At 42.4% G+C, this 17,241-nt stretch overlaps 1 protein-coding gene across 1 annotated transcript in view; it reads left to right on the top strand.

The window, feature by feature from the left end:
• The first annotated feature begins 260 nt into the window (after nucleotides 1-260).
• Nucleotides 261-17,241, top strand: part of LOC149154172 (uncharacterized) — a 137,067-nt gene continuing 120,086 nt past the window's right edge. The window contains exons 1-2 of the mRNA XM_089437804.1: nucleotides 261-732; nucleotides 1,594-3,572. Of these exons, the coding sequence (XP_089293930.1) occupies nucleotides 1,740-3,572 (1,833 nt within the window). The 5' untranslated portion in view covers nucleotides 261-732; nucleotides 1,594-1,739. The remainder of the gene's footprint in view (nucleotides 733-1,593; nucleotides 3,573-17,241) is intronic.

The raw sequence follows: 17,241 nt of genomic DNA on the forward strand, positions 1-17,241 counted from the left end.
ATTTTTTTTTAATCTTTTATTTAAATATAAAAACTGATTCATACATTCCAAAATTCAATAATTAAACAATACTACAAACAAAAATTCAATAATTAAACTATACTAGCTGCAACCAAAATTCAATAATTAAATTATAGTGCAAGCCAGCTATAGAGCAGCCTTCTTTTATTTTAGGGAGACGAAAAATTCCCATGATCAGATTTACATGGTCATAAATCCTTTATTTTACAGAAAGAAAAATGCAATCATAATTTGACCACCTAATCCTCAATCATATGCACGAAATTGCATTTGACCCAATTCTGGCGAGAGCAAACCTTTTCCGACTGAGTGACCTTTTTCCAGTCCAATTTTGGACATTCTTCGTCCCATCCCATACAAAAACCTAATATCATGCTCGGGCAAGAATGATTGACACAAACTCTGAGAGCAAGAAATCGAAATCCTGTTACAAATATATTGGTCCACTCTATTTACAGGTAAATACAAATAGAACGCGAATGAAGGAATATAAGGTTCTTCAGCAATGCAAACACTGATGCCAGGACTGGACTGGACTTAAGCTAGGGCTTCAAACGCACTCACAATAAGAGAATTTATTCAGAAACCCTACATTTCTTGCTCCCCTGCTTTATTTTTGCTCTTCTTCGGAGGTTATCAGCGCGGAGCGAATGTGAGATGATCACGTACATGTATTCTTAGCTTCACTTCCGTTTTAACGTCTTCGATAAGGTTAGTAAACTGATTTTTTTCTCAGAAAGGATGGCATTTCAATGGTTTTCTGTCAGAAATCCGCCGTAATTTTAAACACTTTGTGTCTCATGATTCGGAATTCACAGTACTGTATGCTATTATTTTGGGAATTTGAAGCGTCCTACTGTTCTTTCTTGCAATAGTTTTTTTCTTTGCAGACTGTAAAACGTTGGAATTTGTTCCAAGGGCGAGTTTAAGCCTTTGCGAATTGAGTTTTATAAGATATGTGTCAAATTTTTGGCTGTTTTGTAGGCTTTCCTGTCATGGGCTATGCTGTCATCCAAACTAATTTCTATACTAGCTAACTTTAGTGGACATTTTGGCAATCCAATCTTTGCTTGTGTTGCGGGCTTTCATTTTTTGAATTTTCATTCTTGTTCTTTTTGCAGTCCTTTGACAGTGCTCCCTCTTTGTGTATCTTTTTGCCATATTTGAGACCTAACATGGTCTATGGTACCTTATCAAATTTAAATTGAAGTTAGTGCGTCAAGTTTAGCACCCGTGTTTCCAAGTAACGAACCTGGTATCTGGGGCTGCAGACCCAGTCCAGTTGAACCCAAAATAATCACTGGACCCCACACATTATCTTAGTTGAATTTGATATAGCTGAACGGCAAAACCACGCTGAATGTGGCATTGCTATGAAACATTCTATGGAGACATTAAATATTTGCTAGTATTGCTACTACATGCATTGATGATAGCTTCCAAGATTTAATCCCGCAACACTGCCAACGGAACTTATTTGTGAGATTCCGGTGCGAAGCTTTTGATGCTCTCTTGAGTTGTATTTCTGCAATCTCATGACTCTGTATAAGCTGGTTTTATTCTTCCCTGCAGGTGTTGGAGGTACTGAGGGCAATTTCAGCGAGACCGTGTACCTTCGGACAATGTGGAACTAGTGGCATTTTGTGCATAATTATCAGAAATCAATAATGGGCGTTTAAAATCAATACTTGCACAAAGCAGTATAGCTAGGAGCAAAGATGACAGTGGGTTCTCACAGTTCTTTGCAAGCTAGGGAAACTGGTTCTTCCAGGCATAACAGGGAAATAAGTCCACTGCATGAACAACAAACTATTGTCGACTCTCAGCGTGGATATTTGACCTCTTCTAATCAACGCAGAGATATTGGTGGGCGGCATCAAACCCAAATTGTTTCTCCACGTAGAAATAATGGACGATATCCCCAGAGCAGAGAAGGTGACCCAAAGCATCAAAGTCCTATTGGTTCTCACTCACAAACCACGAAAACCCATATTGTCTCTCCACGTAGAAATAATGGACGATATCCCCAGAGCAGAGAAGGTGACCCAAAGCATCAAAGTCCTATTGGTTCTCACTCACAAACCACGAAAACCCATATTGTCTCTCCACGTAGAAATAATGGACGATATCCCCAGAGCAGAGAAGGTGACCCAAAGCATCAAAGTCCTATTGGTTCTCACTCACAAACCACGAAAACCCATATTGTCTCTCCACGTAGAAATAATGGACGATATCCCCAGAGCAGAGAAGGTGACCCAAAGCATCAAAGTCCTATTGGTTCTCACTCAGAAACCACGAAAACCCATATTGTCTCTCATCCTCGAGGGGGCAGTGGTCTCCCAAATACCAGTACCAGTATAGAACATTCAACTACTGGTTCTGGTGGCTGGATTGAGGATGAGGATTTTAGATACCCACGTGAAGACACGTACCCCCCTGGGTATCCTCACAGCCATTATAATATGGAGCAGGAAAGTTTGCATGTGAAGCAATCACGTGCTTATCCTATGCATCCCCATGGCTTATCATATGGCAGTCACAGGTCCAGTCACGAGCCTGATGATTTAGAACAGTTTAAGATGGACAGGTATGGTGCAGAAGTAAATGCTTGTAGATCTGTTGGGAAACAAATCGATCTCACAAAGAATTGGCAGGAGTCTTCTCACACTGATACATGTCTTACGGAGGATGAAGACGAAGAAGACGATTCTGATGATTACGGTAGTGGTTCTGAATTAGATCTGGCTGAAGAGAAGGCACAGCAGAAACTGTTCCCCAAAGTTAAAGAGCTTGTAGACAAATTATGTGGCTCTACCAAGCCAAGCCTTTGTGGCGACATTGAGCTATCATGCCTTGTTTGTCCCACAATACAGCATTTCAAGGGCTGGAAGGCACTACTGTCTCATGCTCAACATTTTAAGAAGAAAAAGACCATTCAACACCGTGGATACTATCGAGCTCTTGACAAGCAGCTCAGGATCAAGGAAGAGGAAGGACAGGGGCAAGAGCCAGAAGGGCCAATAGAGGTTCGTGCTTCCTTCATTGACCCGACTGTTTCTGAAAGCCATTCAATAGTATGGCCACCCATTGTTGTCATAGAAACAACTAAATCGAAATCAAATTGGAGTCTAAACAAGTTAAAATCGAAAGAGATTGAAGTAAATAAAAAAGAATTAACTACAGAAGGCATGGGGATTAAGGCCCTACTTTCTGAAGAGTTACAAGATCTTCATCCCCAAGATTTCATCTCCTGTGGGAACAACAAGTTCGTTATATTGTTTGAAGCATCTTCTGTGGGTTACATGGAAGCCAAAGTAATGAATGACCGACTGCGTGAGAGGAAACGTGGACGGGAAGATGGGCTGCACCGTATAGATCAACGTTTTTCTTCTCTTTCGAGGGCTCACAATGAAAGAACAACACTGCTTTTTGGTTATTTGGCTGAGCCTGCAGATTTGAAGATCATTGATCCAAACAAGACTATTGTCAAAGATTGGTCAGAAGAGAGTTATCAGGAGAAAGTGCAAGGTGCAAATAAAAGAATGAAGAAGGTTTTTGATGCTATTCCTTACCATTTTTTGTTTTCTTTTAGTTTATACAGACGAGTTTGTTATGTATGTTGCCTTCATTGGTACTTTTATACTGGTTTCACTTTTTGTGGGCATAATAATTTTTGCTTATCCTCTTTATGTAACTATGGTTGAAAGTTGAAACAACTTGAATTCCTAGGAATTATCGAGACTCAGTTTGTTTTCTTGAATAGACTCAGAAGCTTGCACCTTTTGCTGTGTCTATATATCCTCTGCAAGTCCAGAGGCAGTACGAGGGATAAATATCAAGAGCTCATCGGAAACCAATGCAAATTCTGCAACCAAGCTTATTGTCAACTACTACTCTTCTAAGCCGAACCCCTGGTCATTAATAAGGATACAATTTTAGAACTTCAATGTTAATCTGAGATTGGTTGCAAAAGTTTGGCATGTCATCTTCTACAGATTTCTGCATGTCTTTAACAAGTTTAAAATGGGCAATTGTGGAGTTTAATGTTTCTATTTTTTAACAGGAAACAGTTCTCTTGATTTTGCAAATTAGTGTTGCAATTATGTGTTGTACAGTTCTCTTGATTTTGCAAATTCATTTTTCATTGTGCATTTGCTAGGGAAGCATACAACTCAGACATATAACAGTGAAGTTGCTAAATGGAGTTATACCATTGTAAATCCATCTTAACTTTAGATCTATTAAACACTGAGTGGTATCCAAAAAGGATGATATGCAAATTTCTTGGTATCAGTTTTTCGATTTGATGCTGCCATGTATGCTATGTGCATGTTTAGGTACATCTTAAACACACTTCCTTAGCTGCATGGTGGAGACTGGGAACATATTTGAAATTTAAAATTTAAAGCAATAATACTTGGAACATAAAGAAGGAACGGGCTTCTATGAGTGCAGAAACAGTCGGCTATGTGCTCTAATGATTGGACAAAAATGGCAGCCACTACATGTGCTGTTGTTTGCTTTTCTGGTATAGATATGATGGAAACACACATTCTGATGGGAGATAGATAAGATAAGATAATTGTATTGATGTTTATGTTTTAGCAAAAATTGCTTTAGGTTCCTCTTCTTCCATTGGTTAATGGCATCATATTTATTTATAAATATTATATCTAGCTGACATATGTTGGAATGTTAAATAAGACGGATTTTACATTCTCTTCAATACTGGGTTGTAAAATTTGCAATAACTCAAGTAAGGAGTTATTTGCTCACAAAAAATTCAGTCAAAATCCTAGCAGTAAATTCTAACAACACTAGTAGTTTTTTGATTCGATGCTGCTATGTACGCTACCTGCATGTTTAGGTATGCCTTAAACAATGATCAATCTTCTTTAGCTGCATGGTGGACACCAGAAACATTTGAAATTTGAAATTTAAAGCAATAATACTTGGAACATAAAGAAGGAACGGGCTCCTATGAGTGCAGAAACCGTTGGCTATATGCTCTGTTACCCACCAAATGTGCGTGACCCCCTAAGAGAAACTTTTCTCTATTCATCTCTTCCAGCTGGCAGCCAGCAGCCCCTGACACCCACTTCGTAGCTGATGTGACGTGCCATTCATATCTCCTCCGCTTGCATCAGCCATATATTTCCTTGCCCATTTGTCATTTTTATTGATGATCATTTTGGAAAAATCTGGATATTTTTCATGAAGAAAAAGGAGGAAGTCTTCTCAAAGTTGGTAGAATTCAAGGCCCTAATTGAAAACCAGTCAGGCAGAAAGGTCAAGGCCTTGAAAAGTGACAATGGTGGTGAGTATATCTTATATTCGTTCAAGGACCATTGTTCCAAGGAACGAATTAGGAGAGAACTCACACCTCCCCATAATCCTTAGTAGAATGGGGTAGCTGAACGAAAGATCCGCGGTATTGTTGGAGCAGCAAAGCTGTGCTGCATAACCAGGGGATGCTTATGTTTTTGTGGGCAGAGGCATGCAACACAACAGTGCTCCAACAAAATAGGGGTCCACATAAAGTTCTGGATGAGTTATGCCACAAGAGGCATTCACAGGCAAAAAGCCTGATTTATCTCACTTCCGCATCTTTGGCAGTTTGGTGTATTGCCATGTGTCCAAGGATAGCAGGAAGAAGCTGGAGCCCACAACTGAAAAGGGTATTTTTGTGGGCTACAGCAAGACATCTCAGCCATACAGGGTGTACGTTCCAGCACTGAGAAAAACAGTTCTTAGGCGTGATGTGAAATTTGAGCAAGCAAGGGCTCTCAAGAAGTCCTTGGACTGTGAGCAGTGTGTAGAGCAGCAAGCTCCCAAGCAGGAAGCTCAACCAGCTTCCCAGATGCAGTCATAATCAGTGGGTGGACAGGCTGTACACAAGGATGATGAGGAGACAGTGTAAGATGAGGAGGAGAGAGATGAGAGAGTGGAGACAACCACTCAACCAGTGACTCCCAGTGGAGGGAGAAGGACGACCAAGTGGGCCGAGAAGCTGATTCGGGAGGCCCAAGAGAGGGTTGGGGCACCAGGCTCGAGCATCAGGGAAAGCAACCAGCCACAAAGATACTTTGGCTACATGGCTCTTATTACAGAGCGAGTTGACTTAGAGCCTTCTAGCTTTAGAGAGGCTGAGTCACAACAAGTTTGGAGAGATGCTATGGCCGAGGAGTATAACTCCATTATACAGAATGGTGTTTGGGAAGTTGTGCCAAGACCGAAGCATAAGACAGTGATCGGATCCAGATGGGCCAATAGGATTAAGCGTGGAGTAGATGGGAGCGTAGAGAAGTACAAAGCAAGGTTTGTGGCCACATGCTTCTCTCAGGTTGGGGCATAAATTATGACGAGATGTTCGCTTAGTTGCCTGCTACTCGTCCATCAAGACTATTATTGCCTTGGTAGCGCAAATGGGGTGGAAAATCCACTAGATGGACATCAAAACAACCTTTCTCAATGTAGAAGTTGAGGAGGAAATTTACATTGAATAACCGAAGGGGTATGAGACACACATCAAGGAGTGGCACGTGTGCAAGCTCAAGCGAGCTCTCTATGGGCTTAAGCAGGCCCCAAGAGCGTGGTATTCACGCATAGACAACTATCTTATTGGATTGGGATTCTTATTATGGTTGGCGGGTAACCTCTCATTCTTGTACTGTATGTTGATGATCTCATCTTGAAAGGGGACGAAAAGCTCATCAAAGAATGCAAGATTGATCTTGCATCAAAGTTTGACATGAAGGATGTAGGACTGATGCACTACTTCCTTGGATTGGAGGTTTGGCAGGGTGATGGGTAGATTTTTTCGGGACACGGAAAGTACGCTGTGGAAATTCTCAAGAAATTCAGGATGTAGGATTGAAGGCCTATGGCCACTCCTTTAGTGACAAACCGAAGGAATATAGATGCCAGTAGGGCATATTGTGTGGATGCTACACTCTACAGGAAGCTGATAGGGTCGTTGATGTATCTGGTGAACACATGACCAAATATTTTGTTAAAATTGGCAACTAGGGCCAAACTCCATGTGGGTCATCTTATTTATGGCAGCCGATATTTTTTTTGGATTCCACTTGTCGAGAGGTGTAAGATTGATCGAAAGATCATCCGAATCCGATAAGTATTCATGGAGATATGAATTTATTTGTGTTATGGGACAGTTCGCCAAGTTCGGCCAGTAACCAAATTGCTCCCACTTGTGCTCGACGTTTTAGTATAAAAAGAGGTGGCTTGTTAGTCATTTGGACACACACACTCTTCTTGTGATCTCTTCCTCTCCACTTGTCTTTGTGTTTTGGTGGGAGGAGAGACCCTAAGAATATACGCTGCCCTAGATGCTGCCATGAGAAAGAAGGATCTATGTTGTCCTAAAGAAGATGCCCTAGATCCTAACACTAGCATGAAGATGAAGGCTTAACACAGTCATGAAGATGGGCTTCTAATGCTGCCCTAATGAAGCTCTAACGCTGCCCTAATGAAGCTCTAACACTGCCCTAATGAAGCCCAAGTGTTGCCCTAATGAAGAAGCCTTAACGCTGCCCTAGCAGAAAGACCTAGCCATAGTCAAGTAGAAGGTTTCTATGCCTAGCAAGCCGCATTCGTAATGGGAGGACTATAGTCTTACCCTAGCTGCAAAAAATGCAAGATTTGGCCACCCTAAAAGGTTCCTAATCTGCTGTCTCAAAGTATGCCCTAGCCGCAGTAAGGAAGTGTCTTATCTGGCCGCTATCCCAGCCTTTGACACAGTTCCCTAATCCGCAATTAAGGGGGACACCTTCACGTTGGTATAAAGGAGTTCTAACACAACATTCTAATCTGCTGTTTTGATGTGCCTTGATTTGCAGTTATGATGAAGCCCTATTTGCAGTATAGAAGGGTTGATTCTATTCACCATAAAAGGGACCCTAAATACGTAGTTTGGAAGGGCTTATATTTGTTGTCCCTAGCCACAACAAAGTAGCCTAAGTTAAGGGTCTGTTCCTTCTTAGGAGGCCGAGTCAAAAGAAGCATTGGATCAACCTGTTGGGGTATCATTGTGCTTTAGGAAAACTGTGTGTTAGGCTGCAGGCCATAACACCACAGTGATATATCTCTTATGGGCATTCGAGGGCTCAAATGATCATGATCTAAGGAGCTGCCAATAGATGGACAATAATGATAGATGCAACATGCTGAATATAGCACAGGTATGTTGGGTACAACGTAGTGTAAATGGCAGCAGCATTATATTGCAGTGACATGATGATGATGTACTGCGGTATGCATAGAGTGTATAAAGGGTATATCATAGTGCAACTAGTAGGATTTATCTAGGTGGATGTTGGTGGCCACCCACCTATCCCACTTGGACCCCATAACTGTCTCTTTTAGTTTTTCAGTTTCCTTATTTGTAGCACAATTTACTATTTTAGCAGTTTTTTCGGGTCCTGAACTTCCGGAGTCGTTTTGAGGCCCTAAACAACGTTTTTTGGGAAAATTGGGAGCAACATGGGTCCATGGACCGATGTTGCTCATCCCAAAGTTGTAGTCCTCAGATAGATCTTTCTAACGAGGTATTGTGTGTGTCAAACAGAGATCGTATGCCAAAGTTACGACATCGGGAAATTGATGTACCAAACTACCCAAAATGGGGCCCATAGTTTGGTGCTTCATCTCCTAGGGTTAGGTTTTTGGATGTTTAGGGTTTTCCATTGTTTCTCAACAATAAAGAGGCCTTTGAGCGTCATTGTAACACAGTTCAGAGGCATGTAGCCGCCACATCTCTTCTCAGAGATAAGCTACCATCGCCCTAGTTGATTTATTCCCATTTCTGTTTGTAACCATATTTCAGTATTTTACATTAATGAAATGAAGTATTATTTCCGCTACATCTCTGTATTTATGGTTATTTCTGTACTTTGTTGCGTTCCTGTTTAAATCCGGATTAGTGTTGTCAGAGCAAGTCTGTTTTTTTCTTTGTTTTTCTTTGCATGTCCCCAACGAGTTCGGGATATAAGAAGTTAGGGCTTGAACTGGTCGAACCTTTGCAAGACCAGCTTCGCAAATCCCCACGGCCTCCCATGGCGGATGAAAAGAAAGACGAGGGGGCAGGAGATCCTATCAAAATCTTGCTCGAAGAAGCCCTCGGGCGACAAAGGAACGCGATGATGGAAAACTTTGTCTCAGATCCTTCAGCGGCTACCCATGAGAAACACATCTACTTCTAGCAACTACTCTGGAAGGGCCACACCCTTTAAGGTACAAGTTAACTTTGAAATCCCCATATTCGAGGGTCAGATAGATGCAAATGCTGTAGATAAATGGTTAAATCTGCTAGAAGGGTATTTTTCTGTTCATGATTTTTCCAGTTGGGAAAATATCACTTTTGCACTTCTCAAAGCAGCCCCCCACGTCAAGGACTGGTGGGAAACCTACTGTGAGTAGTAGGATGAAAGTACGAGCTCGCTATTTTCAGCCGCACCCACTTGGAATTCATTCTGGGATGCCATCAAGGAGCAGTACTACCTTGTCAAAAGTTATGAGGATAAATACATAAAGTGGACCACGCTACGGCAGGGAAGGGACCAAGATGTGCCCGAGTTCACAAATATTTTTCATACCCTTTGCACAAAGTTGGGTATCAAGGATTCTGAGTTGCATTTGGTACTCAAATACTGCCACTGCCTACACATGTACATCTAGTAAGAGATGGAGTTCTTGAACATCTCCTCGCTCGACACGACGTACCGATACGCAGTCAAGATCGAGTAGAAGTTTAAACAAAAGAAGCGAGACTTTGGATCTGCGAATCCAAAGAATAAAGGACAAATCCAAGGTGGGGTGACCCAAGACAACCCATCGAAGCTGCAAACAACACCACGAAGTCAAAGAAGGACACAGGAAAGTGGTGTGAGTTCCATAAGAGCTCCACTCATAACACAAGTGAGTGTCGGACCAAGCAGTCGCTGGTGGCTGAATTGAAGGCTTCAGAATCAGATGCATGTTTCGACCTTGAGTCAGAACCCGACAAGGGGAATGACAAAGTGAAGCAAATCATTGATGCGAAGCCCAACGCCACTGTTGCCATCACCAAGGTCCAGAAGATTGATCCCAAAGATTTGGAGGAGGGGGAGCGTTTTTTCCACTCACAAATGTGGGTGAAGGGTTCGCCGCTGCAATTCATTGTCGATAGTGGTAGCCAAAAGAACCTCATTTCAGCAGAGGTCGTGAAGCGGTTGGGACTACCAACCATACCACACCCGCAACTGTACAACATCGGTGGCTTCACCAAGGACGAGATCTCCAAGTCCGCCAGCAGTGCCGCCTTCCCTACAACATCAAGCCCTTCACAGATGAGGTATTGTGTGATGTTGCACCGCTTGATGTTTGTGATGTATTATTAGGCCAACCATACTTGTGGAGGCGACATGTTGTGTATGAGTCAAGGCCTCGTGCTGTTATTATTTCTTTGTGTAATACATTATACAGGATACCGGAGGTAGCCCCACCTACCGCCACTTCTTTGATCTCTGCTAAGAAAGGCAGTAAGATCATCTCCCAGACTAGGAAATTTATTTTCTGTGTGGTTTACCATCAAATTAAGGGGAAGATCTTAGCCACATCCATGGCCCCCGGGAGGGGTTCCTCCACGCAGTAGAAGCAGGTGGATATGATCATGAAAGAAGACAGGGACATCTTCTCCTCACCCATAGGGGTACCATTGCACTGTCAGGTCAAGCATTCATTCGATTTGACTCCCAGAGCACCTCTACTCAACGAGCTGATATATCGCTGCTCCATTCTAGAAAATGCCAAGTACAAGAAGCGACATCGGGTGCCACGCAAGTTTCAAGTGGGTGACAAAGTCTGGTTACATTTGCAGAAAGAACGCCTTACAAGAGCCCATCGGAAACTCAGACCACTCCGATATGGTGCTTACACCATTACTAACGCCGTGGGAAACAATGCTTTGGAGCACAACATTCCCCCATTCCTTGGCTTGCATCGAGTGTTCAATGTGGACCACCCTCGACCATGCTTCCCACCATTACTGGACACATTAGAGATTGTAGAACAACTCACCAGGGGCCAAGTTCAGCAGAAGTTTCCCCATCTCATGGAGGCACTCAACGCAATGGGGACCATTGCTTCCTAAGGTGGGATGAATGACCCAGGTGGTTGTTGGTGGGCCACCCACCTATCCCACTTGGACCCCCACAACTGTCTCTTTCAGTTTCCTTATTTGTAGCACACTTTACTATTTTTAGCAGTTTTTCGGGTTCTGAACTTCTAGAGCCATTTTGAGGCATTAAACGACGTTTTTTGGGAAAACTGGGAGCAACATGGTCCATGGACTGATGTTGCTCATCCCAAAGTTGTAGTCCTCGGATAGATCTTTCTAACGAGGTATTGTGCGTGTCAAACGGAGATTGTATGCCAAAGTTACGACCCCGGGAAGTTGATGTACCAATTTACCCAAAATGGGGCCCATAGTTTGGCGCTTCATCTCCTAGGGTTAGGTTTTTGGATGTTTAGGGTTTCCATTGTTTCTCAACAATAAATAGGCCTTCGAGCCTCATTGTAACACAGTTCAGAGGCATGTAGCCGCCACATATCTTCTCAGAGATAAGCTACCATCGCTCTAGCTGGTTTATTTCCATTTATGTTTGTAAGCATATTTCAATATTTTACGTTAATGAAATGAAGTATTATTTCTGCCGCGTCTCTATATTTATGGTTATTTCTGTACTTTGTTGCGTTCTTGTTTTTTTCGGATCAAGGATGCAACAGTATGATGATGAATTCTGCAGCATGATGGGCATAGTGATGAAGTGGAGCATATAGGTGACAATAAGGATGGGTGCAGTATGGTGCAACATGGTATTGCAGCAGCTTGTTGATGATGGGTACAACATGATGATGAGGTACTGCTCTGTGATGGGAGCAACACTGTGATGAGAGTAGCTCAGTGATTGGGTGCAGCACAGTGATGGGTGCAACATGGTGATGGAGTCACCTTGCAAGATCAATTGAAGCAATATGTCTTCACCGAAGTTTAGATCAACTACCTCATGTGTTATCTTCATAAAGAAGATCTTTGCTCTTATTTTGACAAGTCAAAATGTTGACTTCTGATGTATATGTACTATCTCTCTCTTTGCTGAACTATTGAAGAACGTAAGAAGAATTGATCAAGGGTTTCCCCACATTGGGGTTTGTCCCTGGCTGGCGCCACATTTTGTGTCCTCTTGTCTTGGCTTGTTCTTCTGCTATTTATGTTTATGTTCCATCTGCATTTTACTACCATGCTAAATGTGATTGCTAAACTGGAATTGATATTGAGCTAATATGGAAAATTGAAGTAAATTGCGCTAAGCATAGAACATACCTAAACTTAACATGGTATCAGAGCTGAGGTGAAGACAAAGCCCAAGCAAGAGTGAAAGAGCAATCACCGAAGATAGTTGGAAAGGACAAAAGGCTCAATGGGTTCCTTATCCCTCTTCAAATTCACCAAGGGTGAAGTCAAATCAAAGAAGATTATTAGAGTGGAGCAGTGAAAGCATCTGATGGCCTACCTAAAGATCACTTCAATGGGAAGTCCGGATCTAAGGGTGGAAGGAAAGGCAGATGCCTTGCTTGCAATGAGTTTGGCCATTATGCGAAGGAGCATCCAAATCAGTGTTACTTGGGAGCGGGAGCGGGAGCGGAAGCGGGAGCGGGAGCGACCATTTTCAGAAGCTCCCGGTTTGGGAGCGAATCCCGGAGCGATTTTTTAAAAATATATATATTTTTTATATTTTTTAATTTTTGATACATATATGTCAACAAAAACATGTAGAATGATGAAATAGACATAAAAAACATAAAAAAACATAAATTGATCATTGAACCATATCACATCAATCATCTAGAAATTATAATCGTCATCAACCTTAGTAAAATAATAAATTAAAATAACATTCAATTCAATAACATTTATCATCATTGATCACCAAAGTAACAAGTTGTACTTGTAAGCCAAGTTTAACCATTACAAGAAGTAATATCGAAGATATTTCTAAGTCCTAACTTCTAACTGTTAACATGATATGAAATGTTAAAAATTTATAAAATGAAACATGAATAATGAGATGAAATGAAACAACTTTAGTCTTTCACAAAGCATCATATTCATAATTCACAATCATTACCAATGAGTTATAATTGCCAAGGCCCAACTTCAAACTTCAAATTTTCATTGTCACAGTGATATAATGTTTACAAAAAAGATCATAATGTCATAATGATATGAAAGAGTCAAGAGTCAAGAGTCAAGGACTCAAAACTCAACACTGAACAGTTATGAAAACTAAAGTGACAAGTCTAATAGAAACTAAAAAAGACAAGTAAACTGTAAATCTACAAGTGGCCCTTGCCACGAGAGTCTCCAGGAGTATAAGTAGGTCTTGGCGGTCTTCTAGGAGTCTCCCGCCCAGACCGACGACCAGAACTAGAGCCTCCACGCGAGGGTGTCGATGGAGGTGGCGACAGCAATGGAACAAGACTCGGGCCCCGAGAACTGCTACTGGATGGTGGAGGTGGAGGTGGCATGGCTGCTGCAGCTGCTTCAGCTTCATCCCGTACAAGCTCATCTTCTAGTTCTTCCATATGTACAATGCCATCCTCCAAATTGTCGTCCTCAGGGTGATTGTCCCAAATTTTATATGTGGGATCTTCATTAGCTCGATCACAGTAATGGCTCAACAACCTCAAATTGTAGTGCACATAAACCAAGCTTTCTGCTCGGTTTTCGTTGAGCCTGTTTCTTTTCACATTATGTATATAACTGTAGGTGCTCCAACACCTCTCTGCAGAAGAAGAATTTACAACCTGTGCAAGAACTTTCAATGCCAATTTTCGCAAAAGTCCGTCGCCGCCATATGTTTCCCACCATGTGAGAGAATCAAATTTATCTTTGTCGTCCATTGCATGGAAGTTACCATACAAACCACTGCCAGTGAAGTATCTGCCTATTTCAAGGCGCACAGCTGCACATTCCTCCCTGTCAGGCACCAACTTTTCTAATGCATCCAGATATCCTTTAGTTACCTCTCGATCTAAATGGGGTTTGGTCCTAACACCACCCCCTGCTGCAGGTTTGCCCAACCAAGAATCTGAGTAGTATTTTGGCGTAAGGATATACGCCAAGCAATGTAGTGGAAGGTTAAGTCTTTTCCACCGTTCACACACACAATCGTGAATCAGATTGTACAAGTCGGGATCTCTGTTATTAACAATGTCTTTTATTTCCCCCAACATGGTATCCATTTGCTCATACACCTCGCCAATCACTGGTTTGTCTGTATCTGCAAACCGAATCATGTTATAAATTGGCTTGGTGAAATCCAATACCTGTCTCACAGCTGTCCAAAACTGCCCATCAAGAGCGGCCTCCTCCACCGTTTCAAAACCTGCAATGTCAGCTACATTTGTAGCCCTTTCCTTTAACACCTGCCAATTTGGACTTGATACCATGCTAGCTAAACCCTCTCTTACCTTCAAAAGGCGCCTGAAGGTGAGGTAATAGCTACCAAATCTAGTCCTCGCAATCTTCAGCAACTCCAATCTCGAGTGACTGCGGAAAAGGCCATGGGTATTGCTATGATTTGTAATAAATTTTATCATTTTTTTTCCTCTCTTGTACAAATCACCAATCCATTGGTATTGTTCATTTTTGTTTTTGACAATATCATGCAACAGAAGGTTCAATGTGTGAACCAAACATCCAGACCAAAATATGTTCGGGTATCTATCCTCAATAATTGCTCCCGCTGCCTTACAATTAGGAGCATTATCAGTGATGACTTGGATGACATTGTATGGGCCAATACGCTCAATTGTTTCAAGCAATGCTTCTGCAATGTTGATAGCGGTCTTGAACTTGTCTGAGTAATCATGTGCAGCTAGAAAAATGGGACCACTTCGGGACACAGCAAGAACACTTATCAATGGCTTGCCTTTTACATTTGTCCATCCATCAGATACAATGGACACCCCATTGTCAGTCCAAGAACTTGTCATTTTATTCAAAGAATGTGATATTTTTGCTTTTTCATGATCAAGGCCAACTGTTCTTGCCTTGTCATACCCAGGGCTCTTGTATCCTTTAGGGGCATCATTTATGGCAGAAACCATTTCGTGCCAATAAGGTGAGCGTAGAACATTGAATGGTATCCCATTTGCATAGAGGAACCTGTAAATTTTTGAATCCACATCATTCCTACACCCCTCATCAAGGAAATCTGATATGGTTCTACGGCGTAAAGATGATGACCCTGAGCCTCCATGTCCATATCCACTGCCTTGGGAGGATGCTGAAGGAGTTCTTTGTGAGCTTTCAAAGAAACCCCTTGATCTTTTTGCTTTGTATTGGGCGTCCTCCTTTTCCTTTATGTATTTGGCTCTATCTGCTGTTGACACCGCGTCGCAAGTTCTGATTCCTATTTGTTTCTCTCCATCCCATGCCCTTTTCCCGCAAAGGTGTCTTCTCAAACGGGTGTATGAGCCTGTGAAATCATTGTTGCAATGGGGGCAATGAAATTTAGTGGTTCCACCCCCTCTCCCTGTTTCAGGCCTGTGAACATATTTCCACAATGGAGTTTGGTCTTGTTTAGTTTTTTGACCCTCATGTTCACCTTCCACATCTTCCTCACTGGGGTTTTCACCTATTTGACTTCCTCCGGCTTCTTCATCCACCTCTTCAGTTTCAGGCCCCCTCCGTTTCCTACTCTCCACCACCATAATAACCAGAAAAGGGACCAGGAAGAGGAAAATGCCAATAAAAATCCCCAGGTCCATCGTGTTTGATGTTTGTAGGGTTTGAGTCTTGAATCTGCAAATTAATTTAGTTTATTGGGATTAATTCATTTAATTTATTAATTTAATTTAAATTAATGATCTTTAAACTCAAACAGGTAAATTAAACTAAACAAACTAACTACCTAACCAACTAAACTAACTAAATGATTAAGTTACTTACCTCTGCAAGCTTGCTCCTCGCTCCTTGGCACTTGCTCCTCGCTCCTCAGCTCTGGCTCCTTGCTCCTCAGCTCTTGCTCCTTGCTCCTTTGCTCTCAAACTCAAGCTCAATCTCATTGAAATGATTTTGTTTTGGCCCATTGGGCTTATAAACCCAAAAAAATTAGTTAATTTTTTTGTTTTTTTCGGGTCCGCGGAATTTTTTTCCGCCGAACCGCTCCCGGAATTTTAAAATTCGCTCCCGGAGCGTTTTTTAATGCCCGGGAGCGATCAGGGAGCGATCGCTCCCCGATCGCTCCCGGGCATTAAAAAGCGCTCCGGGAGCGCGGGAGCGATCGCTCCCTGAAGCGCTCCCTCACAGACCAGTGAGCGCAAATTTTTTTACGGGAGCGTGCTCCCGAAAATCGCTCCCGTCCGGGAGCGATTTGGGGAGCGCACTCCCGACCCGCTCCCGAGCCGCTCCCGCCCGGAGCGCGCTTCGGGAGCGGGTTCGAAGGGGGGGGGGGCGCTCCCCCGCATCACTGATCCAAATAGAAGGGACATATCACTTGATGATGATAACAATCATTCCAGGGGCATCTTCAATGATCGAAGGAATGACAGGTACCACGACAAAGGAAAAGGGAATGTAGGTCATCAAGGAAATGGCCGACTCTTCAAGAAAGCAAAGATCTCCAGGTATGAAGAATCAAATGTTGTTTTTGATAACTACTTCTCGTCCAGACCCTTTGGGAATCTGGCTTATTGATTGAAGTGCTTCAAGGCACTTCATCGGATAGAAGGAAGCTCTCTCTAATTTGATAGAGAAGGATACAATTTGGGAAATTATTCTTGGAGATGATGCCACCTATCCTGGAAAGGGTGTAGGGAATGCTACCCTTCAATTGAATGAGGGTAGCATGATTCATTTACAAGAATCTCTTTATGTACCTAATCGCAAGAAGAACTTGGTGTCCATTTCGGCAATGGAAGTCAAAGGTTTCAAGGTGGCATTCATCGATGGAAAGGTACGTGTTTGAAAAAGGAATTTTCAAGATGCTTTTACTCTTGGGTTCAGGGTTGGCAATTTGTATCAAGTTGCAGGAAGTCCATTGGGGACCATGTCAGTTGACACATCTCTTCTATAGCACCGAAGGTCTGCTTATTATGGGGCCCTACCCGATGTGAGTCAGATGGTGACAGGGATGCCTAAATTCAAGAAGAGCA

Source organism: Pinus tabuliformis, chromosome 9, assembly GCF_031772625.1.
Source record: "Pinus tabuliformis cultivar Carrire ecotype Pingquan chromosome 9, CPIR1, whole genome shotgun sequence".
In the NCBI taxonomy this organism is placed as follows: domain Eukaryota; kingdom Viridiplantae; phylum Streptophyta; class Pinopsida; order Pinales; family Pinaceae; genus Pinus; species Pinus tabuliformis.